This window comes from Desarmillaria tabescens (genome assembly GCF_030435595.1).
Source record: "Desarmillaria tabescens strain CCBAS 213 chromosome Unknown EV420scaffold_6, whole genome shotgun sequence".
Classification (NCBI taxonomy): domain Eukaryota; kingdom Fungi; phylum Basidiomycota; class Agaricomycetes; order Agaricales; family Physalacriaceae; genus Desarmillaria; species Desarmillaria tabescens.
In genome coordinates, this window is record NW_026848305.1 from 681,677 (window position 1) to 704,415 (window position 22,739).

At 48.9% G+C, this 22,739-nt stretch overlaps 12 protein-coding genes across 12 annotated transcripts; 8 read left to right on the plus strand and 4 right to left on the minus strand.

The window, feature by feature from the left end:
* Positions 1 to 383: 383 nt before the first annotated feature.
* On the plus strand, positions 384 to 1,280 carry EV420DRAFT_1618302 (opioid growth factor receptor conserved region-domain-containing protein; the record flags this gene model as incomplete). The annotated part of the gene is made up of 3 exons (XM_060475323.1): positions 384 to 535; positions 597 to 871; positions 925 to 1,280. 3 exons carry the CDS (start codon positions 384 to 386, stop codon positions 1,278 to 1,280), a joined length of 783 nt encoding a protein of 260 aa, XP_060335553.1.
* An 844-nt stretch (positions 1,281 to 2,124) lies between these two features.
* EV420DRAFT_1042666 (uncharacterized protein) lies at positions 2,125 to 2,956 on the minus strand. The gene is made up of 3 exons (XM_060465495.1): positions 2,608 to 2,956; positions 2,386 to 2,551; positions 2,125 to 2,330 (listed from the first exon to the last, which is right to left on the minus strand). The coding sequence occupies exons 1-2, from the start codon at positions 2,809 to 2,811 to the stop codon at positions 2,411 to 2,413; spliced, it is 345 nt and encodes a 114-aa protein (XP_060335554.1). The 5' UTR covers positions 2,812 to 2,956; the 3' UTR covers positions 2,125 to 2,330; positions 2,386 to 2,410.
* A 3,844-nt stretch (positions 2,957 to 6,800) lies between these two features.
* Positions 6,801 to 7,727, minus strand: EV420DRAFT_1760462 (uncharacterized protein; the record flags this gene model as incomplete). The annotated part of the gene is made up of 2 exons (XM_060480623.1): positions 7,570 to 7,727; positions 6,801 to 7,518 (listed from the first exon to the last, which is right to left on the minus strand). Coding segments are annotated over exons 1-2 (855 nt in total), but the record flags the coding sequence as incomplete, so codon positions are not given.
* Positions 7,728 to 8,015: 288 nt separating this feature from the next.
* On the plus strand, positions 8,016 to 8,921 carry EV420DRAFT_1042987 (uncharacterized protein). The gene is made up of 4 exons (XM_060465497.1): positions 8,016 to 8,418; positions 8,468 to 8,518; positions 8,569 to 8,595; positions 8,654 to 8,921. Exons 1-4 carry the CDS (start codon positions 8,323 to 8,325, stop codon positions 8,876 to 8,878), a joined length of 399 nt encoding a protein of 132 aa, XP_060335556.1. The 5' UTR covers positions 8,016 to 8,322; the 3' UTR covers positions 8,879 to 8,921.
* Positions 8,922 to 9,623: 702 nt separating this feature from the next.
* Positions 9,624 to 10,409, plus strand: EV420DRAFT_1043062 (uncharacterized protein). Its single transcript, XM_060465498.1, has 2 exons — positions 9,624 to 9,729; positions 9,788 to 10,409. Exon 2 carries the CDS (start codon positions 9,849 to 9,851, stop codon positions 10,353 to 10,355), a length of 507 nt encoding a protein of 168 aa, XP_060335557.1. The 5' UTR covers positions 9,624 to 9,729; positions 9,788 to 9,848; the 3' UTR covers positions 10,356 to 10,409.
* On the minus strand, positions 10,403 to 12,013 carry EV420DRAFT_1302734 (uncharacterized protein). The gene is made up of 4 exons (XM_060468424.1): positions 11,890 to 12,013; positions 11,581 to 11,837; positions 10,628 to 11,524; positions 10,403 to 10,575 (listed from the first exon to the last, which is right to left on the minus strand). The coding sequence occupies exons 1-4, from the start codon at positions 11,907 to 11,909 to the stop codon at positions 10,463 to 10,465; spliced, it is 1,287 nt and encodes a 428-aa protein (XP_060335558.1). The 5' UTR covers positions 11,910 to 12,013; the 3' UTR covers positions 10,403 to 10,462.
* A 118-nt stretch (positions 12,014 to 12,131) lies between these two features.
* Positions 12,132 to 14,251, plus strand: EV420DRAFT_1328332 (NicO-domain-containing protein). Its single transcript, XM_060468782.1, has 10 exons — positions 12,132 to 12,414; positions 12,464 to 12,482; positions 12,532 to 12,553; positions 12,656 to 12,758; positions 12,809 to 12,881; positions 12,934 to 13,196; positions 13,250 to 13,280; positions 13,337 to 13,440; positions 13,493 to 13,848; positions 13,903 to 14,251. The coding sequence occupies exons 1-10, from the start codon at positions 12,244 to 12,246 to the stop codon at positions 14,195 to 14,197; spliced, it is 1,437 nt and encodes a 478-aa protein (XP_060335559.1). The 5' UTR covers positions 12,132 to 12,243; the 3' UTR covers positions 14,198 to 14,251.
* Positions 14,252 to 14,253: 2 nt separating this feature from the next.
* EV420DRAFT_1516395 (uncharacterized protein) lies at positions 14,254 to 16,585 on the plus strand. The gene is made up of 3 exons (XM_060471940.1): positions 14,254 to 15,066; positions 15,118 to 16,510; positions 16,563 to 16,585. The coding sequence occupies exons 1-2, from the start codon at positions 14,259 to 14,261 to the stop codon at positions 16,350 to 16,352; spliced, it is 2,043 nt and encodes a 680-aa protein (XP_060335560.1). The 5' UTR covers positions 14,254 to 14,258; the 3' UTR covers positions 16,353 to 16,510; positions 16,563 to 16,585.
* Positions 16,586 to 16,952: 367 nt separating this feature from the next.
* EV420DRAFT_1043216 (uncharacterized protein) lies at positions 16,953 to 18,050 on the plus strand. The gene is made up of 2 exons (XM_060465500.1): positions 16,953 to 17,146; positions 17,263 to 18,050. The coding sequence occupies exons 1-2, from the start codon at positions 17,069 to 17,071 to the stop codon at positions 17,992 to 17,994; spliced, it is 810 nt and encodes a 269-aa protein (XP_060335561.1). The 5' UTR covers positions 16,953 to 17,068; the 3' UTR covers positions 17,995 to 18,050.
* On the minus strand, positions 17,843 to 18,593 carry EV420DRAFT_1043131 (uncharacterized protein). The gene has a single exon (XM_060465499.1). The coding sequence runs from the start codon at positions 18,484 to 18,486 to the stop codon at positions 18,106 to 18,108; it is 381 nt and encodes a 126-aa protein (XP_060335562.1). The 5' UTR covers positions 18,487 to 18,593; the 3' UTR covers positions 17,843 to 18,105.
* A 181-nt stretch (positions 18,594 to 18,774) lies between these two features.
* EV420DRAFT_1516409 (uncharacterized protein) lies at positions 18,775 to 20,599 on the plus strand. The gene is made up of 4 exons (XM_060471941.1): positions 18,775 to 19,343; positions 19,443 to 19,818; positions 19,934 to 20,059; positions 20,082 to 20,599. Exons 1-4 carry the CDS (start codon positions 19,062 to 19,064, stop codon positions 20,255 to 20,257), a joined length of 960 nt encoding a protein of 319 aa, XP_060335563.1. The 5' UTR covers positions 18,775 to 19,061; the 3' UTR covers positions 20,258 to 20,599.
* Positions 20,600 to 20,836: 237 nt separating this feature from the next.
* On the plus strand, positions 20,837 to 21,690 carry EV420DRAFT_1475911 (dehydrodolichyl diphosphate synthetase; the record flags this gene model as incomplete). The annotated part of the gene is made up of 4 exons (XM_060469299.1): positions 20,837 to 20,935; positions 20,989 to 21,248; positions 21,303 to 21,525; positions 21,580 to 21,690. The coding sequence occupies 4 exons, from the start codon at positions 20,837 to 20,839 to the stop codon at positions 21,688 to 21,690; spliced, it is 693 nt and encodes a 230-aa protein (XP_060335564.1).
* Positions 21,691 to 22,739: the final 1,049 nt, after the last annotated feature.

A 22,739-nucleotide genomic window follows, 5' to 3' on the forward strand; every position in this document is an offset into this window, starting at 1 on the left:
GTTTCTCTTGGCAATTGAGCAAGGTTCGCGGATATCTAAAGTATCTACGAACACTTGGACCCCCGAAGTTCTACAGTATGGTTGTACAGTTCTTCCCACTTTTCTCTCATTGGTTATATTTCAAGTCCCCATCAGAATAAATGAAAAAATCTGTTACAGACTCCACTTATCAAACGTTCCCCAAGCCTTGGCGCGTCAATACGTTCACGAGGAACCCGGTACCAAGTATCGATACATTGCAAAAGCCATCTGGATGTCTTCGAAGCCATTTTTGTTGAGCACAAAGCAGAAGCCGATTCTGGCTTGACCACGAGTCACGGCCCGCGGCACCGGCATTAGCATCGATCATCACGACCGCCATCGCGACTCGTCGTTTGCCACCCATGAACCAGAACGTTCCACGCGACGTGCTCGAATTTCTTTCAAATTATCCCTCGAATTCTAACAACTTTTCACAATCAGAAAATCTCCTTTTCTACCAGAACAAACTGAGGTGCAGACCCGACAGACTGACCATCGATGAGCTGCACGAAAGGTGCCGTTGTCACGCGCACGTCTTTGCTTATCGCGACTAACCCTGTATTGGCACACCCCAGGTGGCAAGGAGCTTACGATACGCTCGAATACAAACACGGCTTCATCCAATGGCTGTTCCCTATCCAGGAATATGGCATGAATTCCCAGTCCCAGCCATTACAACGACACGAGCTGGAAACAATGAGGTCCTCCCCTGAGGTCATACAACGCGTCATAAGGTCGTATAAGCTTATGCTTGACTTTTACGGAATGAGGTTATTGGACGAGAAGACAGGGCTGCTGGATCGTGTGTTGCCACCAGGGACGTTTGAGAGGCGGTACAAGAATCTCGTTCGTGAGTTTATCTCCCTTAGTACTAGTTGCATCAGGATTCTCAACTTCTTTCAGAGTCTTCTCATAACAACCTTCGGATATCCCGGATATTGAAATGCCTCTCCGAGATGGGTCTGGAACACCTGAACGTGGGATTTGTGTTGCACGTCCTCAACGAGCAGAGCGAACACAAGGAATTATCAACAGATATGCTGAAGGGGAGTATGGATCTTTGGTGGGCAAACTGCAACAGAAATGAGAAAGAGAGGGTGTGGGTCGCTGATCTCATTCGTAGGGTCAGGAGCTCGCGAGGTGGATGGGTGTTTACAAGAGAGATGTACGAAAAGGCCTTGAATAGGAGAGCTGAAAGGGGCTCTTTAGGATTTGACGATGTCGACGAGGATGAGAATGCGAATGTGACGGGCGCATAGGAATACAGGCTTTCTTCATTAGACTCCCTCAGGATCCTGTAGAGTCGTTTATTAGGCATCAGATCATGTAATTTCACACATGAGCCCGATGAGAAGTCTACGCTCAAGTTCGCGGAGTATTTTGATTTTGTCTTGGTTTATCAAGGAGATTCAATAGTTCTAATGCACTGGCATGCATGATGCTTAGCAGGGCAAGTGCCAGAAAAACAGCAAATAGGCACCCCATTACACGCTCAATCTCTGTGGGATTTCGTGTGTGCATCTCAGGGCAGTACCAACATGGTCTCCAAAACTTATTATTGAGATATGACTGGGCCGCTCTGGGCTGGGACTGATTCGAAGCGTGGCTGTGCTAAAACATGCGTATGCTTGGCAACAGCCTCCGTGTATCGTCCGACCGAACACTTTCGGCCATGATAGTGAATTGAACGTCGGAGGTCGCAAGCTGTCTTTTTGTCTCTCCCTGTGACATGGGCCAGCGCTTGTGGACCCGAATATACATTTTGGTCTTTCCGTATATCTCCGTTCTATCCGTCAATTGTCGACAGCAAATTTTACCTTTTTCTGAGGTCTCCCCAGGCTTTTTACACCATTCGTCGCATTTTGGATACATGGAAGGCTCCACATCCTGATGAGGTCGAGGCAATGAAGCTGCAAGCGAGAAGCTGCTGGATACGGTTGCCTTGTGGCAGCCAAACGCGTTGATGTATACGCCTCAGATGAGGATCCTCACTTGACTAGCTCGTCATCGAATGAGTGTCCCCTTTACGTTTCGGGGCGGTGGCGGCCAACATTCATCAAGCGCTGCCGAACGATATATCTAGACAGCCAATTCGGTAATGATTTCTAACAATGCACAGCGCCCGATTCCCGATGTTTAATGGAGAACGGAGAAACACTGGATCAACGGGACCGGAACGAGATAGAACCAAATGTGCAACGACCACACTGATGGATGAATGGCGCGGATGCATTGAGGGACATGGAATGAAAGTAGGAAGGTGGTGCACATCGAACCTATTCATTATAGTTGGTCGTATACATTATGGTCTACGATTAGGACGTCAGCAGGACCAGTCTGAATAAGACGCGTTGTGCACCTGACTTTATGGGAATCGGCGTTGGAAAACTTATGCTAACTTCTCCAGTTTATTCCATAAGACTTCTCTCCGTTTCTCCGCGTATATGTCGCTAACGGATTGCAACAGCTCTTCGACAGTCTCGAAGACCTTCAGGTTCAAAGAACTCGCTTTCTTAGAACCGTTCTCAATCTGGCAGGTATATGAATACAGAAACGATGACGGCGGCAATCTGAATTGTGACTCACGAAATACCCTCTCCCGGTGAGCACCAACAGCAACGTTTCACCATCCAACAACGTCACGGAAGCCTTGGCGACCAACGGCGTGGGAGAACTAAGTACGGAGAAACATCGAATGCCGAAGTGTTGCTCCGAAAGAGCGAGCTGGAGTTCATTGGCGAGAAAGGCGGAAGGCATTGAAGACGTGCCCGCTGGCGAGGACATGATCATTACGATTTTTTTACTCTCCCTTAGCAAAGAGGGGCCAGCCGAAGGTAGCTACTAGCGTTGGTGGGGCATACGTCCTTTATGTAAATATAGGGGAAGGTAGTACAGTGATAGGTGGTGGTTTGTTTGACATAGATCGATGTCCAGTCGATCACTTGAATAACGTCAGTGATGTCCGGGGTAGGCCAATGATATCCTCTGCAGCTCCGGTACCCTGTATCTTCAATTCAGACTTCGTCAGCTGTCGACAATAACCCTTCTCTCCGGCACCTTGCTCTCTCCGTAAAACGAAAAAAATGTTCCGACTGGAATGTCTATTCAACGAAATACGCCAACTATACATGGACAATCTACAGATGAACAGTTTATGGCAATCCCCAGATCTCAATGTAGATTGCCGCTCAAGCTAAGAGAAAGAAGATTTAGAGTAGGGGACTGCGCCGCCTCAGAAGCGCGAATTCTGTCTGTGTGATTCTGCGAAATGCATAGAAAACATCAGGTGATGCTAATGACGGAGCTACAGTAGCATAGAAGAAGACATACCAGTACGAGAAGACGCGTTGCGTATACACGTAAAACTGACACGACGGATCTTGAAATAAGGTATTCAGAGGGCAGGATGAGTTTCCTAAACTACCTAGTAGGAGCGGTGTCCTCTCAGTACAGTGTGCGAGGGCCTCGGGTCATTGGAATACCCTCTGATTATGGATCGCAAACATAAAGAAGTCGACTTTCTATTTCGATGGTGTTTACTCTATGTCAATGATGGACTTACAAGGACAGTGTTCTGAGATAGCGCCGGATAGTCAAGTGAATACCGTGACCAGTTTTTAATGAAAGATCCGTCAAATATAATGCCCGGATCCTTGGTTCTATTTGTTACCAGAAACTCCAGTATCTGAAGCGAGGTCCATGAGGCGTATTTTGATTGAAAGTATTGATACATCGGCCTAGACAGAAATTTCATGTGCACTGTCGCCGCTGAGTGCCATTGAGCCGGACCTGCGGAACAAGCTGTTTATCGGCGAGGTCACCCTTAGGGTAGGAAATATTGAATGATAGAAATTTCCACAAGATTAAACCAGAATGGCAAAACAAGGAGTGACCCGGAAAGTGAAAGCACCGCCAAGGGCTGATCGTGATGGTTAGAAGAGAAGAAACTTGGACCGACGGCAAAAACATCACCTGCCAATCCGGCCCGGAGAGGCAAACAACTGTCTTGATCCCTCCGATGAACGTCTGCCATATACCGCCATCTCTTGCGACCAATTTCATTCAAGAAGAACGACCATGCTGTTTGTTGTTGCTTCTCGATATCTACCTCGCCCTCGAGCCCAGGATGGACTAATTTTGCTTGGATATCAGTATAGCTTTAACGGGAATTGTTCTAACTTCTCTTGTTGCGCGGCAAGAGCCTCTGTTACGTTGCTACTCAGGATCTGCAGCGCGCGCTTTCAATTTCAAGGCTTAGACTTACCTTGTGGACCTGTCTTTCGATACCTTTCTGGCCGTGCCAATTACACTCAACGATTAATGGGAGCATGATACAACTGTCGGTCCGACTCGAGAGTTTCTTGGCGCATCATGCCCGACGATATCTCGTGACAACACCGTCTGGAGACCGCTGGGAGAGCCAAGCCTCTTCACTTGCAAAGAACCTGACGACGATGCCAAGACGCCCATGCAAGACGATATTACCATAAGTAGACCCGCCGGGCAGCCTATGCCTCCCTGGTATCTTCTCAAATCATCAATCAACCGCGGGACGGCTAGTTTACTCAACATCTTTGAATTGACAAAGACACGATCATGCGCTCACGGGAGCTAGCTTTCCTGTTTCTGGCTTTAAATGCAGCAGTTGTGTTCTACAGCGGAACCGTCGGCCGTTCATGCGGTCTGTGATGCCGTATTCCTCTTCTCATGCCCCCTTATGAATTGATTATCTAGCTTGGGATCAGCTCCCGGGTGAAAAATCCTGGAAAGCCGACCACGAGCAGTGTGTATCAGGCGGCTCAAGCTAGCTCGTACGTAAGAAATGTTAAGTTCTCGTTGTGTCTGGCGTCTGATTGCCGTTCATAGAGCAACAGCAAATGTCGTCGTGGCAAGAGTTCTAGTAGCAAGCCCAAACGTGGTCTCCATGTGCGCGCGAAGTCTTCCCAGACTTCGTCGACAGGGCTCATGTTATGTAGCCGTCAAGGATCAGATAGATAAACCCGGTGTTTGCAAGTACAAAATCTTTCAATAGTAGTGAGGGATGGACAGATTCCTCAGTGCAGAATGGTTCAGATAGTTCACTGAACGAACAAACCTAAGCCCAAAACAAAACAAAAGAGGTAACCATTTGGTATCTTACGTATTGTTCTTTGCTGAAAGGCTTGTTTGTGTAGGTGAAGGGTTTCATTACGAACATCGATAGCCCAGTTTCTGCTCAATCTGATACCGCGGAGGAAGCGGACTGATATCTACTTCTCTCGGAGACTAGCCACTTGAAGGCGCAGCTGATTGCTTCGAAGGCTGATTGCTAATGGGGAAGGACAGATCTGTGGTGTGTCCAGAAGCTTTAAACCCCCCCGCTGCCGTCGTTACTCGTCATCCTGGCTAGACTACACCACTGATATTACTGTTCTTGATCGGATACAAATACATTCCCATAGGCCGTAAGGGAAGCTCAAGACCGCGCAACGTCAGCGGAGAAGAATAAGATCACCAAATGCCGGTGCGTCATGTTCGTCGTATATTGACTTCTCACTCAATAGCTTTTCCAGGCCCAGCTTAATCAAAAAGGAGGATTACGAAAACTAATATCAACCGGCGTCTAGCACTATACGGATACGATAGCAGGAGAGGAGGATCCATCGAGAGGACCTACGGGACTCGCAAGAGGAGGGCGCGCAATATCCACAAGAGGAGAGTCCACAAGACACCCAGGACCCCAAACAAAACGGTTCCTCTGATGAAACCGCAGGTCTTATCAGCACCTCGAGTGATCACACGACGAGTAGGTAGCGGCGGCCATGGGCCGACGAGTCTAGATCCCAGAATATCGACAATACTGATAGGACGTCTGGAAGTGGAAGGAGGGAAGGTATTGGAGGAGGAGTAGAGGGGAATGGGTTGGATGAAGGTTCTGGCGACAAGAGTAGCGGGGTAAAAAGCAGACGGTTGGGAGCAATGGAGGTTTGTCGTCTTCTGGTGAGAGCAGCTCCAGTGGTATTGGCGAGGAGAGGTTCAAGAGATCTGAAACAATGGCGGTTCGTTGTCAGCTTGAGGATAACTTAGTCAAAATTTAGCTCAGATAATTGGCGCGATACCAAATAGGACCTGAAGCCTTTCTACGTTTAATAAGGGACCGTTTTCATTGACAACTTGGACTACTCATAAAATATTCTTCTATCATTCATACAATACACTACTATTCTGATGCGAAAGAAATCTACAGCTATTAAAGAAGATTAATACATCTACTACTCGGACGTTGTACAACTGCTTATCATACTAGCAGATACTCTAGGGATCATACAATGGCACCTGCCCTTATGATCCAGTGTTACTCAGCCAATCCATCAAATCTGTACCCAGGGCAGAAGGCGTTAAAGATCCTGCCTCGTTCAACCAATTCACGAAACCCGCGCTCGCAAAGTCAACCGACTGACCCCCACATGGCTGGTCCAACTGACTCGAGATCCATCTTAGGCAGGGCGTCCATCGTGCATCAAGCGCAGAGACCATCCTTGCTGCCTCATTACCCCACTGCTTTCTCGCCCACCACGGGCCATCCGCCGCCACCCTTTTCATCATAATACAGTAGTGGGCCAAGATGATAAGTGCGCGCGGTTTCCGCTCTGCCAACAGGCGAATGAAGGTGTTGGGTACCGTTGACCACCACATGCACGATGCATACATACAGTAGTCTTTCTGAAATGAGGCTTTCCATGATATCTCGAGGATACGTATCGATTCTTTGTACGCATCATGTACTGATACGTCGTACAGCTCCTGAACGTCTGGCGATGAATGCGTCGTGCTCAGAAGTGCCGACAAAGATGATGGAAACGGCTCTCTCAGAGGTGTAGATATATTCATTGGCGCCATAGTGTCTAGCATCGGACGCAGAACACCATCTTGGAGCTTTACCCAGTTTTTCGTAACTTTCGGGAGGAGAGAACGAACCGTGGTATGCCACTCGCTGGAGTCCGAGCAGGATGAGGTAGCGAACTCATAGAGCCCGACAAGAGAGAAGGTGATAAAGACGGCATCACCATCCAGCTTCCCATCCATTTCTGCCTTGCGTAACCCCGTTTTGGCCTGCCAGTGGTAGGTGCTTGCGGCTACAGCATACTGACCTGCCGTGGGATTCGCATGGTGGGCATGAAGCGCCGACATCGCGAGAATGGCATAGAGAAGACATTGATTTTTAGGATCGAACGCGATTTTTGGAATGAAGGTTCGCCATAAACTCGACGAGGCAGGATCAGAAGAAAGTGAGTGCGAAGTAACGGTCGCGTAGTGGTGCATTAGTTCGAGAGTCAGCAAGTCGAATGAACTTGCGCCAGTACGCCTCGATATTGTGGAAGGGGGATTTTTATGTGAACTCGAGGCAGCAGGGGTAGAGGTCCCTGGCACCACCGAATCATTTTGTGGGATATTGATCCAGACACACTCTATGCCTCTCCTTATACAATTCTTGCACTTGGGGAGCTCCTCACCGCACTTCAATTCAACGTCGGATTAGCTGTACAAGGGCCGACGGTGAGTACACACCTTGACTCTGCGTTGCTTGCATGTTTTGCAACCAGTTCGTGTCTTGCGGTGAGGGCGAATGGGTGACATTGCACTAGGTCGAAAAGCGGTGACTTTAGATCGTCTTGAACGGGGCCCGTCAACGACACGGACTCGCATCACCGAAGACGTAAGCAGGGTGACTACTCTCCTGAAGATCACCACGCCAAGCCTTACATAGAACGACGACACCTCAACACGCGAAAGCGAGCAGTTCGCTGATGCTGCTATCTCCCATTCAGGCTCACCGTCTTAAACAAAGGAAAATTCCCTGGGAATTCCAGTTTGAATTCAAACTTCCCACTTGTCGTGGACACCAAGGTCACCGACATGAAGTTCCAATAGTTAATTTCGCTGTACGATCTATATGCTTTCTGGCTGGCATTTATTGGCTTCAGGAGCGCCGCCCCCTAGACAACAGAACTGGCGTATTTTGCAAACTGTTTTTTTCCCCCTTTGTCATAGCCAGCGCGCACGGTATCATCACGACGTATTGCTGTCCTCATAATGCACTATGGTTCCCATCACTCAGTCGGGCCCAGGCAGTATCGAAGCTGGCGGGCTTGGCAGACCTGACATAGCAACCTGTCCTCGAAGGCATTGCCCTTTGGGTATAAATACAACCTCTGAAGATGCCGAGTATCTCTTGTAGAACCTGGTGTTCGACCTCATACTAGCTTTCTGACCGCGGGACGGTTCAGACTCAACTCTCCTTGTACTGATCTTTTATCTACCATGCGTGTTCACAGGATCTCTTTTGCAGTGATTGCATTGTATACCTTGACTGCGAGTTCAGCACCAGCCACGACAAGTTGGGACGAGTCCGAGGAGGTAAATGACTAAACACGTCTTTTTCGCGCCATCAAATAACGCCTTATAGTTAGATGTTCGCGGCCTTTTCAGTTCCTCAAAAGGCAAGGATACTGGTAAAGTATGTCTTGCCCACTCCGGTGAAAACCTGTTGTCTCATGAACATACCAGTCATCCACATCGGGGTCATCCTCGTCCGTAAGTAATTTATACCTATACAACGTGCGTTGGGACTGGTACTGATGAGACTTGTCAGAATGGACAGTGTCAAAAAACCACTACTAGAGGAATTGACTTTGACGTAGACATTATCAAGCGTCTATTTGGCTCTAGTAAACCGACGATCTGTGGTGTGACTGCGGCACCGACTCAACAAAGCTGCAAAAGCTTTAGTGCTGATGAAACGTCAAATGGCGAGCAAACAAGTACCTCCGGAGGCCACACATCCAATCAGAGAAGGGTAAAGTCGGCTCGCGGTTAAGGGCTAATTTCAGTCCTGAAAGTTTTTAATAGCTTTTCGGCTCCTCTAGGACTCAAACGACGCAGACTAACAGCGATTCTACTAGCTACACACCTCTAGATCCTAAACTCAGCAAAACAGCAACTTCCAGCGCTAAAAAACTGCTTCTTGCTCTGCAGAAGCAATCCTCGACCTGCGGTAAGCATACGGCGGCCCTTCTTTGAAAAGCAAAACCTCACTTTAATCTTCAGACAACGCAGTTGAACTTCCCCTCATTGACAAAATCTTGCAAGAGAACAGAATCTGTGAGGCCTTCACGGCTTTCTCCAAAGTCATTCAACCTTCGTCGAATCCATTCAGCAAGAAAGCCAAAGCGCTCATCACAACATGGCTGGAAGATCCTATCACCCTCGCGAACGGAAAGTCAGCCAAAAGCAGTACAGCAGCTAGCGGTTCCCGTGGTTCCACTTCCAAACCAAGCGGGCTGAGGAGCAGATTAGTTTCCAGTAGCTCTGGTAGTGCGACAGCGAGTACCGGTGAAGGGAATAACTTTTGGAAAGTTGAACCTAGCGTTTATAAATCGGTGAGGACACCTTGAACCGCAGCTTACAGAGAGTCTCATGAAACATATCACAGAAAAAGGCGATTGCGGTAAAGGCATTGGATGGCACCTCGTCTACAGCCTCTTCTACGACAGAACCTGCTGATGAAGAAGGTGCAAGCGTAGCAGAATACCTCTCCAACTCGCAGGTCCAGGAATCAGAGAAAGCATTCGCCCAGGAGTTTGCGGCTGCGGTATGGAAAGCCGTGGAAGAAGCCTACCAACGAGCCAAGGCGTGTGGAAAGAAGGACAAGAGCAAGGTCGAGGCTCAGTGGGTATGTCCATCCACAGTGATTTATAACGTCTTTGTTCATGGAGTCTCTCCGTAGGCAAAAGTCAAGTCCGCCAAGACGCTTGTACAGCAGGGTATAGATCAGTTATTTTGAAGCTATGGTTACAGCTGCAGGCGCGGAAGATTCTGAAGCTGCAGCTGAAGAACCAATTGGCGGCGAAGAGGGTGACCCTGGTTCGGACGGCGAAGTTCAAACAGATCCTACTGACCCCGAAAGCTCCGGCACTCTTGATGATCCTACCACGAACACATCTGATGGTACCTCCGGTCCTGGTGCTGGCCTCGACACACAAGAACCAGATGGCACCCAGCAGTCCACTCATAGTGGCGATGATAATCTTGATAGCGGATCTACTGGAGGAAAGGGTGGACAAGACTCCACTGAAAGTGGTACTGGTAATGAAGAGTTCGGCTCTAGTCAGAGTGAGACTGGTGATGGGGAACTTGATCCTGGCAGCGGGGGCACGAACAGTCATGGTTCAGGTCATCCAAGCGGAAGTCAAGATGGTGCCGAGTTAGACGGCGGGGAAACCAGCGATCAGGGTGGTATAGATCAAGGGTATAGCGAGGAGGAACCCATTGAAGAACCGACCGAAGAGTATTAGTGTGCTGACTGTCACGTCGGTTTCGTCAATTTAGTGTCTAGCTGTCAATATATTATTATAATATATGTGGTACTCAAGATCCTAGATGTGCGGTATATATTATTAGTTCAGTCAGAAGGGTTTATAAATCGTAAAAAGATAGGGACGAGTAGCCTTGTCGGGCTCAAGAATGGCGGTAGAATTAAGCCCCCAGCAAGTCCACGCCTGTGCCACGAATTAACTAAGAAGAAAGATCAGCATCATCTATCAAAAGGATGCAAAGAAAGACGAACTCATCGGCTGTGCCAGGACAAACGTGACGAAGTACACCCACAGCCGTCCATACCACCCACCAACTCTTCGGCCTGTGATCCTTCGCCAGAGGCGTTCAATAACCAAAATAGGTGCTTGTAGAGCAAAGAAAATCACAGGTGCAGGGTCGAGTCCTCTGCCCATTGCGTACATCGATAACTCGTGGTATAGTCCAGAGGCAATGAAGATTCCCAATACCATGCCAAAGTCACCCGCAATCCATTTCCCTGGATAGCCTCCATAAACCATGAATGTCCGACGAAGTAGCTGGTGCCACCTCTTGGACCACAATTCATGCATGGACTCTGAAAGCCAGGGAGAATCTAGGATGGGAGGCCAAGACAAAGGGGAATCGTCAAAAATCCCAACAGCAACAATGGTCACCAATTGGTATATAGCTTCAAATCCGGCTAGTAGGCAACTGCCGGACAGAATATGAATAAACGTAGATACGGCATATCGTGAGATGGGCGGAAGATGATAGTAGAACATAGAGCCCCCAAAGACCGATCCGACGCCGGGGAAAAGCTTTAGAATGAACTCCAGAGTGTCCATGATAAGAAAGTTCTTTAGCATGGCGATGATAGTGGCGTTTACGAAAGGACTGCGGTCTAGTGGACGCGATTCCTTAGGTACGTAAGTTTCTTGGCCGTACTTCCAACTAATACCACGCATGGAGGTAGTGAGTTGAACGACATCCGTTAACCACGGGGCAATCGAACGCCCGCCTACTGGTGGACTGATGTGACCATTAGCAGACCCATTTGCGGTAGCTTTGCCCTTGGATTGACCGGGGCATACTTCATCTACTCTGAGCACGCCTTCCTTATGAAACGTGTAGTCCAGAGCTTTCCCAATAATGACAAAAGCACTCAGGCCTGTTGAAAGATAGTTAATCGAGGTGTATAAAGCTAGGATTAACATCAGAACTTACATGAGCCCCAATTGCAGGTATTCATCATCGGTATTGTCCAATAATACCGAAATGAGGTTCCGAGGGACGCAGTAATGACAGTCGGTAGCAACAGTAGCCTTATGATATAGGTGTTTTCCTGCCGCGCGAGAAATGCCATGAACAGAAATGGCACATATGACACGAGGATAGAAGGTATGGCATCGAAAGATATTGGCACTCGGTTATGTGGTTCTGGTATTATCGTTCGAAATGCCTGGAATGCGCCGGCACCTAGCCTGACAGAAGGTTGAGCCATGTGTATGCACACATTTCCAACAGAACACCTACTCTTGAAATAAATGTGACATCCTGATCGTGCACGTTATACGCGTCTAAGTCGTCCTTTTATACAGAAACCGTTGAAGGAGTAGTGAAAACAAATGGGTACATGGAAGTAGATGGGTAAGGCGTGCCAGCGGACTTATTCACCCCGAGTAGTCATCAGTCATAACAATCTCGTCAGCTAAATATGGACGATCATCTGACTTGGCGCTTATCTATTTTAAATTAAATCAATTTTTTCTGGTTCCGTGCACGATTCGGATAACGCTTTCGCCCACGAGGTACTGGTCGATCTGCTAAGAATAAAATGCGTATACAGTATACACCCTTTTCTTTGTCCGACAAACTCCTCGTACCAAGATGACACTGTGGACTCCCTGTCGTCTTCCCCGGCTCACTCTCTTTGGTCGTTCTCTATTGCTTGTTACTTCTGAATTCCTGGCCAATGCGATATGCTGGACCGTCGCAGGAATTCTATTCGGTCGTAGCCGAGAAACGCAGCCAATCCTAAGCTTGGCTTTACTAGCTTGGGTTCGTCACCAATTTCTTGCAAATTTACCCCTCTGACGATGACCACTAGACGTTGGGTCTACGACACGGTAGTTCAATTTTCAACCTTGCCATCTATCAATCTCATTGAAAATGCAGCTCTTGATGCTGATCATATAAGGTTCACCTCCGTGGTTTCTGTAAGCAAGGTCCATATCACATAGGGAGGCACACAGAAGCTCATTTTCTGCTAGTGTCTCACCGGGTCTGACCATCGATGAAGTGCGATTGACAACGCAACAAGAGGCTTGATAAGTATGGGCCAACTTCCCGTTACATGCGGTCTATTTTTCTCTCTCGGGCACAGTACAATCGTGGTGGTGGTTGTAAGTGAATCCCGTTTTTCTTCAGCCTCGTCTCATATTATCTTCCCAAGAACGTTGCAATCGCCATATCGTCCGATGTTTACGAGAAAATAAACGGCGTCGGTACAGTGGGAGGCATTGTAGGTGAGCCTAGCATGCACAGGTATATCTGACAACATCTCTAATCCTGAAGCAGGAGCGGCTGTCAGTGGTTCCTTCTTGTTCATTATAGGTGTCGAGAATTCGATTTTCCTGTGGAAAGCGATACAGCAGCGTCGAAAAGTGAGCGTCTTGCTCAGGAGAGAACTTACTCACATGCCGAAACAGATGAAGAACCCCCAGCAAGACGAGGGCGTCCAGCAGGACATGGAAGTGCCGCTCGAAGACCCCAAACATGGCCACATGCTTATGATGAGGATATTAGGGCCCGTCATAACGTTCGTCAACAAACCCTGGAAGGTGGGATAGCGATGAATGGATTCAATGTGCACAAAATAACGTCTTCCCGTTAGATGTACCCCGTTGGCGTTCTTTTTGGATTCAGTGAGGCCCCTGTACTGGAAGCATCCTGGACCTTTTTTACTGTGTCATATATCTAGGATTTGATACTGCATCTTCGATCGCCCTTTTAGCCGTTTCAGCCTTGGCGAAAAAGAGATCTGACGGAACTACTATTCCTCCTGGTGACATTGTTATATTGCCAGTCAGATCCGTTAATAGACCCATTTTTTCACCAACGCTGATACTGTTAACAGCTGCTCTTCACGGCCGGCATGGCGATGATAGACTCTTTGGACTCGATTCTGATGCTGTACTCGTACTCTGGCTTCCCGGAGCATTCGTTCGTTCTTTTCGAGAAGCAGAGATGTTTACTGCCCCTTGAAGAGGCGATTACAGACTCCCCGGTAGTACAGACTTCAAGGGCGTCTTCTCCCAAATTTCTCGGGAATGTTAGCACTATCGAAGCCGAGCCACAGGCCGTGTCTCCTACTCTCGAAACAGGTAATGAGTCGGTGCTTTCTCAACGAGCAAGAAACATGAGAGTAAAGATGAACATGATGTCTGGGCTGAGCATCATTCTAACCCTAATGAGTATTCTCGTTGCGTTCAGGTACGGTTTTGTTTCATATTTTGACATTGTATGACTTAGCGAAAGGACCCATAGCATTTCGCTTATCACTATCATGGGACTCATTGGAGAAATTTGTACTCCGTGCCAGGAAGCGGCGGAAGCGGAAGATGGAGCACTTACTGGGAGATGGTGGAGAGGATGGGCGAAAGTAAGACATGTTCCTTCTGCGGAAATTATGCTTATTATATTTTCTTTCAAGGCGAATGACAATTCGGGATATATCGGTGCAGCAATTGTTGGAGCTTTCGTACTTATCGTCGCGGGTTGGTATGGAGGGCGCTGGATAATCAGGAAGAACAGAGAAAGACTAAGAAATCTTTTAGAATAATTTCATGTATCTGGGAAAGGCAATAGAACAATAAAAACCTGCAGCTGATGATGGAATGAATATGGGCTGCCAGGTCCGTGCGCGGCTCCTCGTGGGAACTTTCATAATAATCAGCAGTCGGAGGACAACGTCTTCGTTTTATCCATCATCGTTCCCCCCGTCGACGACACTTCCTTTGTTTTTTCCTCTTGCACCCTTGCAAGACAGCCATCCAGACGCGTTATTTTGCGATTCTTACTCTATGATGTCTGGTACTGTCACTGGACCTGAAAATCAGGAGAATACCAGCGCTACAGGCTCTTCGTCGGATCCAGCGTCATCTCTACGTGCTGCTGCTCTGTTGACTCTCAAGTCCAAGCGTCGCAAAGCCGCTGGCGAACAGTCTTCTACTGCAGCTCTGCCTGCTCGACCTCCTCCCATTGCCGATTCCTTCCAGCTCGATTATGGCCAAGAGGATGTACCGTCGTCCACAACTCGAGCCCCAGCACCAGGCCCATCGAAACCTCATCCGGTAGATATGGAAGATGGCCAAATTCGCGAAGAGGGTGAAATAAGCGACTCAGAAGAGCAGTTGGCTACAGCAGCACCAGCTCGAACTAAACAGTCACCACTGCCTATGAAGACGCCACAACCCCAGCTCCCACAGCTGGAACCTGCCCACGAAATCAAATCATCTTTGGCGTCTCCTTCAAGGACGGCCGTTACTAAACAGGAATCACCGCCCGTCTTGTTGGAAAGGATCACTAATATTTCGCCCAGCCCTCTTGAGATCCGCGACTCCTCCAACATGGTGGTCGATGTCGACGAATCGTATAGCAGTAATGCTTATCTTGCCCTCGGTCCAGATCATGTCAGGCCTGGATTGCATAGTACGCCCCTCTGTTCCTTGACTCAGGTGTGGCGCACTGATGTACTTGCAGTGAATCAAACTCAATACGACACCGCGAAAGACATTATACTGGATCTTCTTGGCTGGGGTATCCCTCCAACGTACCTCGTTGACTGTGGTCTCAGCCGAGAAATAGTCTACTACGTTTTCAATGAGCTCAATCTTCGGCTCCCCGACAATCTTGACACTAATGGTCTGATACCCTATCTCCCACCACCATTCTTCCGTTCAGATGCCACCCAAGAACCGTCTTCTTCAATGCCTCCTCCTCCTGTTCCATCAGGCTTACAGTACCACAATCTACCACCTAGGCCGTTGAAGTTGTCCGATGTACAAAGTCCTGGCCCAAACTCGGCGTTACCATCCTCTCTTGCCCTCTCCACCAATTCTCCGTCCGCGTCGGAGACGTCACCTGTGACAAGCTTACATGACATGGAACGACAACGACGGCAAGAATTGCTTGCAAGGAAAGCTGTCCAAGCTTCTCGCAAGGCGAAACCGCCACCTCCGCCGTCTCCTAGCAGTTCATCGATTGCTTCTTCAAGATACGTGTCCCCAGAACAGCTACCCCAGGACGTGGAGATGGCTACGGAGACAGTTGATGACTTTTTGAAGACGCTTGAATCCACGGCAGAGGGTGAGGCAATGGATGTCGACGAGATTCCCGGACTTGGGAGGTCGCAGCCGGTATCCAAGCCCCAAATCTCTCGTCAGCAATCATTCATGGTTGGCCGAGTGGTAGTTCCTCTATCTTCGCTCACTGCCGAGCAATCGTCGTCTTCTAACAGCAGCACTCCTACACCGACACCTCTTCAGAAAAGCACGTCTATGACCAGTCTCGATGGCCAACCTGTCCGGAGGCGACCCGTAGCTGCGGATTTTGTTGACATGGACGGTAGTTCTCGCAACGGGACCGGCTTAGCCAACGGCCGCTCTCACCCACCACACAATCTAAGGCGAAAGATGGGAACTGGATTCGCCAATGTCAGTAAGATGCGCAGACTAGTCATCGACCTGAGCGACAGCGAGGGCGAAGGGGATGACGATTATGTTATGCGTGAAGCCGGCGAATACACCAGCACGACTCCCACATATCTTCCGACTTCTCTTTTTGGCGCAAAGACGAGCCGAGGCCCGCGTACTCGGTCACCTGCGACATTGATGGAGAAAGAGATGGAGATTGCAAGAATGAGACAGTTGATCGCTGACAAGGAGCAAAATCGAGTAAAAAAATTGATGGTGCGTCTGCCTACCTTCTCTTCTTGAGCTCATCGATAAAACATCGTAGCGGACGAATTCTGTCCAAGAACCTGCAAACGGTGTTACGGAGAAACCGGTACCCGTTAAACAGGAAGAGGTAGATCTCAATCTTGGTGTCCCCGCAAACGGTTCCGCCGGGGAGCGAATATCCACTACCAATCTCCGTACGTTTACAACATATGGCCTTGGATCGGGAACCTGACGATTGTTGCAAAGCTCGGACACAAGTCGCTGCGGCCACCGCCGCTTCCGCTTCTACATCTGCAACTGCCTCCACATGGTTCTCTACTCTCTCAGTTCTCCGCTCCTCGGACTCTGGCTAATCTGTGAATTGTTCTGTTTGCTTTTCCCCTTTCCCTATACCCCTGTAGGTGATAATTCGATTCCGAATGGACACGCAAGCGGTCAACCCTCTGATGGTGAAGGAGGCGAGTGTTTAATTTCATTTTTATTTCCTCATTTCTCCTACTGACAATGCCTCGTTGATTCTCTTTTCCGTTCAATCCTTGTTTTATAATCGTGTCCGCACTGCCAATTCGCAGTTGTGCAAGAACAAGCGGCAAGGATTCTTTCTCTTTCTGTCTTCAGAGCAACCTCCGTGTTTTCCTAACTTGTCTTCTCTGTTTCTTTTCTTCCCGGCACCGTTGTCTGAATTTCTGCCTCTGGTTTTTTTGTCCTTCCTGGTTTAACCCCAGCAGGTACCGAAAACAAACGGTGTGGATATGCCTCATAGCGACGACCGACTCGACACTCTGACCGAAGCAGTCGACGTCGACGTCGCAACGTCTTCGTCGACACAGGTGCGTCATACGAGTTCGTTTTCTTTTCATTTTCATTTGTGTATGGGTCTCAACGAGATTCCATGCACGTCACAAGATGTTAATACTGATACATTTCTCTGTTTCTCTTGATTTAGGTGACACTTTCCACGAACATCCAAAGACAAGAAGAAAATCTGGGCCTGCTGGAGCAGCATCAAGACGAAGCTGATCAATTCACAGCATATGCTTCTCTGTTCAGCTCGTATCCTCTCTTACGATCGTGGTCCACGGCGAACGACTCGGCAGCGAGGACTTCTGAGCAAACACCTTCTCTCAAGACATGGCCTTCGGCCAGGGCACTAAGTTCGAACACATCTACTTCTCTTTCTTCTATCACTTCATTCTCTTCTTTTTCCACCATGCCACGTTCACGCAGTTCTTCAGCTTCCTCCATCCATTCAGATATGCACATTCATAGACTTCTGCCTGCTCCAGACCTGAGACTACTGAAAACAGCTACAGCTACCAAACTACTGGATCCATCTAAACGGATTTGCCAGTATGAGATTCCCGGAGGGGGGGTATGTCGGGATGCAGGATGCGAAGATATACATCCAAGTCGTTTGAATAACCAGCAATCTTCACCGGGACAGAGTATGGATCCAAGTGGTGAGTGGTTCGCGTCTTACACTCCTGTTGGCTCACGGGACGGGGTCGTAGATGCAGATACTGCCGCGTACCTGCGCGCAGTGGTAGCCCTGCCATTAGGTGTTGACGTTAGCAAGATTGTTGGCATCCTTGAGAAACTTCGGCTTGAGCATCCTACTATGGTGTTCGATGAACGTGTTTCCCGGACATTGGAGATCTTATCGACGCAACCGCCGTAATTTGGATGAATGACTTTTTGTCTAGGCCAGCGGCATAATGCCCCGGATGTGCGGATCTTTTCGACAGGCTCCCGCACGGCGAGCTGCAGAGCGCTCCGCGATGCACTTTGCTCACCAAGGAAGAAAAAAAACCAAAAATATATTCAAAAAAATGATGATTGATGATGATGTAAAGAGCGCAATGCGCCAAATCGTTGTTGGAGGTGTTTCGTAGCTTTCAGTGGACCTCCCGCCATTACTATCTGGGAATCGTGATTGGAGTGCATTTGTGATGTATATGTGTTGATAGTCTTTCTTTCGTTTGGCTTGTGCAATGTATTGATGTGTGTGATTGGCAACTGCGGGAGCAATTGGAGTTGTGAGAACGGTGTTCCCGAGAAGGAAAAGAAATTGACATTTATGGGAACGGATCTGGTTCCGTAAGGGCTGCGCAGTCGGGGATGACTTGAAGGAAATGATGATGCTTACGGAGCCGGCTCGCCGACATAGCATTGTTCGCCATAATTGGGGACGCAGGCAGTAATGCGCAGATAAAGGAGCGCGTGATACTGATCGCGGGTTGCCACGCACCGTTTCACCAGTCTTTCCTTTGTTTTACCCTGGCATTGAGCGGCATTGAGCTGGAGATGGGAGCGATAGCAGTTACGAGAATGAACGTTTCAGTGGCAAGCTATCCTGATTTATTATTAATCAGGGTAGATTCAGCATTTCTCCCGTCAAGCATGAGTCAGCAGTTCCTGATTTGGGTTCCTGTTGAGAGCCGAGGAAATGAGGCGTGGGAATTTGGTTGTGTTTGGCGAGATCCGGTTGAAAAGGGAAGGGCTGGGAGACCCAGTGAGAGCCAGTTTCCGTTTTAGCCCACACTTCCTCTTACGGCCACACTTGACTCCTCTCCCTCCCTTTCCAACACAAGGTCTGTCGTCCCTGCTGCTCGTCGTCGTGAACAGCGAACTCACTTGTTGAATGTTGTCCTTTACTGCTTTATCCCCCTTCTAAAACACGTCGTGCTTCCCAAATATCTCACTCCAGCTACAACGCAGTCGACACAGACGGCTGACTCCACTGCTATGCGAAAGCGCCAACGCACCATGGACATGGCTGCACCTCAGAATGACCCTCAACAAGCACCTCCCGTAGGCCCGCCCGCTGTCAGCGATGACGCGTTCATCAACGACCAGGACGCCGTCGACAGTGCAGGCGATGATGACGACGACGACGACAAGCCCAAGTCAGACAAGAAGGCAGGAAGACGAAAGATCAAGATCGAATTTATCCAGGATAAATCGAGACGTCATATAACCTTCTCCAAAAGGAAAGCTGGTATGTCTCCCATGCACTCACACCCTTGCGTCTCTTCTTACATTCCCTTTTCCAGGCATTATGAAAAAGGTAATTTTCTTTCCCTTTTTATCGAGCCTTGTCCTCACCCCCTCTTCCATCCCCTAAAGGCATACGAGCTTTCTACTCTCACGGGTACCCAGGTTTTGCTACTCGTCGTCTCAGAGACTGGCCTCGTATACACCTTCACCACTGCCAAGCTCCAGCCTCTCGTCACCCAGCCAGAAGGCAAGAATCTCATTCAGGCTTGTCTCAATGCCCCTCATGGAACGCTACCATCGTCCATGCCAGTAGGGACACCGCTTGGACGTCAGTCGGGCGGCCCACCTATGGCCATGCCACCCCCAGCAGCTGGCTCTAGTAATCTTCCAGGTGGCCTGTCCATCAGTGGGCAACCAGGTCAAAAGGAAGATGATGATGGTGGTCATGAGGAGGACGACGCTGCCCATGGTGGTCGAGCAAACGCTGGAGATAAGCGCCGTCGTCGTGCCTCGTCCAACGCCGGCGCTACCTCTGCACCTCCTCGATCTGGCTGGCGGCACCTCGCCCCACTCTCCCAACAGTACCATACCACCTTCTCTTGCTATTTCTCCTTCTTCAGGTCAACCTCCACCCCAGTCACCCCAGCAGCAGCCTCAAATACCGCTGGGGTCGCCAACGTCTCCGAACCAGTCCCATGCGCAGGTCCCACCACAATCCGCTGGTCAATATGGGTCAGGACCTTACGGTCCACCATCATCCAGGGCAAGGAGATATGTATCCACCACACATGATGCCTGGGTACGGCTATGGCGCTCCTCCTGGAAGCGGTGGCCCGCCTGGTGGGCAGCTTGGAGCTCTTGCAAACACCGCCGCGGCGCAACAGGGCCATTGGCAGCAACAGCAGCAGCAGGTTGGCCAAGGCGGCCATTATGCTCGTCGATGATCATTGGTACTTTTTACTTTTTCTTCCTTTGACGAAACGCCCGCTTTTTCACGCTACTTATGCAAGCCTTTTTTTGTTCTGATGTTCTATTCGCTAAAAAGTGTACTACGACGCTTGATTTCTGATTTCTGTTCTCTTGTCTACCCTGTCGTAAAGTTTCGCAGTAGTTTCTTGACCGTTTCGTACTTATCGTGGCTTTATCGCCGTATTGAATGGTAGCGATTGTATATATATAAGTCAGTTTGCTTCATGAGTTGTAGAACGTAGCCTACCAATGTATCGGTATAGTTTTGCAGAACAGGAGTCTGGAAGTTCTACAAAGATATTATTGAACTGAGAATATATGACGTAGAATGATAAGATGAACTTTTTTTGTTTACATCTACGTGTACCTTTTCCTTCAATTCGCTCGTAACATGCCTACAAAAAGAAATCACCCGTTCCTTTGCCTTCTCTTCTTTCCAATACTACCCTTGCTTAATGTTGCTGTATACTGTCTTCTTTGGCTGCGAGACAAAATAAATGCTCGGGCACAACGTCTGCTGCTGCGCGTCCTGGCTGCAGGACCTATCCCCAAACATGTCGCCTTTCGTTATGGACGGTAACAGGAGATATGCCCGTATGAATCACAAACAGATACCCCAGGGTCACGCAGAAGGATACGTTGCTCTGAGGAGGGTACGTTTTGTCGCCTATTACTCTGTTACCTGGCCCGTTTACCTCTTCCATAGGTGCTGGAGATATGCCTTCGCCTGAACATCAAGTGTGTCTCGGTGTACGCTTTCGCCATTGACAATTTCAAGCGCCCAGAAGACGAGGTGCAAGCACTCATGTCGCTGGCGCAAGAGAAGCTCATGGAACTCTGCCAACACGGGGACCTGCTGGAGGAGTATGGAGTCCGGCTGAATGTCCTTGGGAAGAGAGAGCTTCTCCCGAAACCTGTGCGAGAGGCTATACGGATGGCGGAGAATATGACGCGAGGACATAATCGGTTTGTTCTGCTCAGTACTGGCGGTAGTCCTTCCCGATTGACGGTTGTTTAAAGGTCCATCCTGAATATATGCATGCCGTATGCTTCTACGGACGAGATTACCACGGCTGTTCAATCCTGCGTGAAGAACGCGCTTGCGAAGGATGATGTAGATTTGCGAATATCGACTCAGGATGTTGAGGATAACCTCATGACGAGCAAGGCTGGGAGCCCGCCGTTAGACATTATGATTCGGACTAGTGGTGTCAAGCGTCTTAGCGATTTTCTCTTGTGGCAGGTCTGTATTTCCTGCTGTCCCTTCTGGATGTGACCTGACGGAACCTCTTGGTAGTGCTGCGAAGATACGCAAATACAGTTTTGTTCTGCGTACTGGCCTGATTTCGGGCTCTTTGACTTTGTACCGATCATATTGGACTTTCAGCGCAAGGCCTGGACTATGTAGAGTAATGTATGGTTTTTTTAATTAATTGGGACTTTGTATGAGACGCGGAACGTACTAATTAACTGATAATACAAAAGTTATTCTAGCGCGTCTTTGATAAGAGGTTCGCCAACCGCGTGATGCTAGTCTTCCATCCAGAATCTTGTTATCATCTTGGAAGAAGATTTAACCACGAATTCGAGCTCGCATCGACGCACACACGGTACCGTATGGTGTCTCCACTATCATCTACAAGTGCCTGCCCATAAAGTAAAAGGTACGAGCAAGAGATAAAAGATTTGCCCGCGTCCGACGTACTCTTTAACCACCTCGTCGTTTTGCTCTTTCCGGGTCGCGGGCTGGCGATGCAGAAACCACTGCCTCTGGTTTTTGGGGACGCCATCCGAACTGTCGCGACAGGCGGCGCAGTCACCCCGTCAACTCTTATCAATGGAACCGTCATGCTGAGGGATACGTACGGTCTTCAAGTCTCAAGTCCGCCAGGATTCTTCCGCATTCGAAATTGATTTATACTACGCGGGCACAGACGACGTGTGTGCTCGCAGTGTGATCGAAGCTGTTCACGACGATGGTGTGAAACTGCGAGCGGTATGTTACGCCCCCCAAGGATATTGATTCTGACGTTGCCCTTGCCTCTATACCTTACCAAGCCACTGAATCTCAATTCCGTTACCTGAGGAGAATGTATTCCGAACATGCCTTCTCCAGCACCATCCGAGAAAGATTGCGCATCAGACCCCATGGGGCCATGGAGACCCATCACCCCAGCACACATGCAGTGCGGTCAAGTCAGAATATCCGACAAGCCATCTTGGATATCCCCGCAAGGAATTGATAACATTGTCTTGCGCGGATTGGATAATACGCGCTGTGCCGTAACCACCTTCATCAGTTTGAGAGCTAAATACAGCCGCAGCATTGGGCCACGATTAGGGAATCTGAGCGTGTTGGCTAACATGGTGGGGCCTCCCGAGCTACCGCCATTTCTGTTTATCGAGGATCTGGGGGGTTGTTTGTAAGATATTATCTGTGGTCTATAATCAAAGACT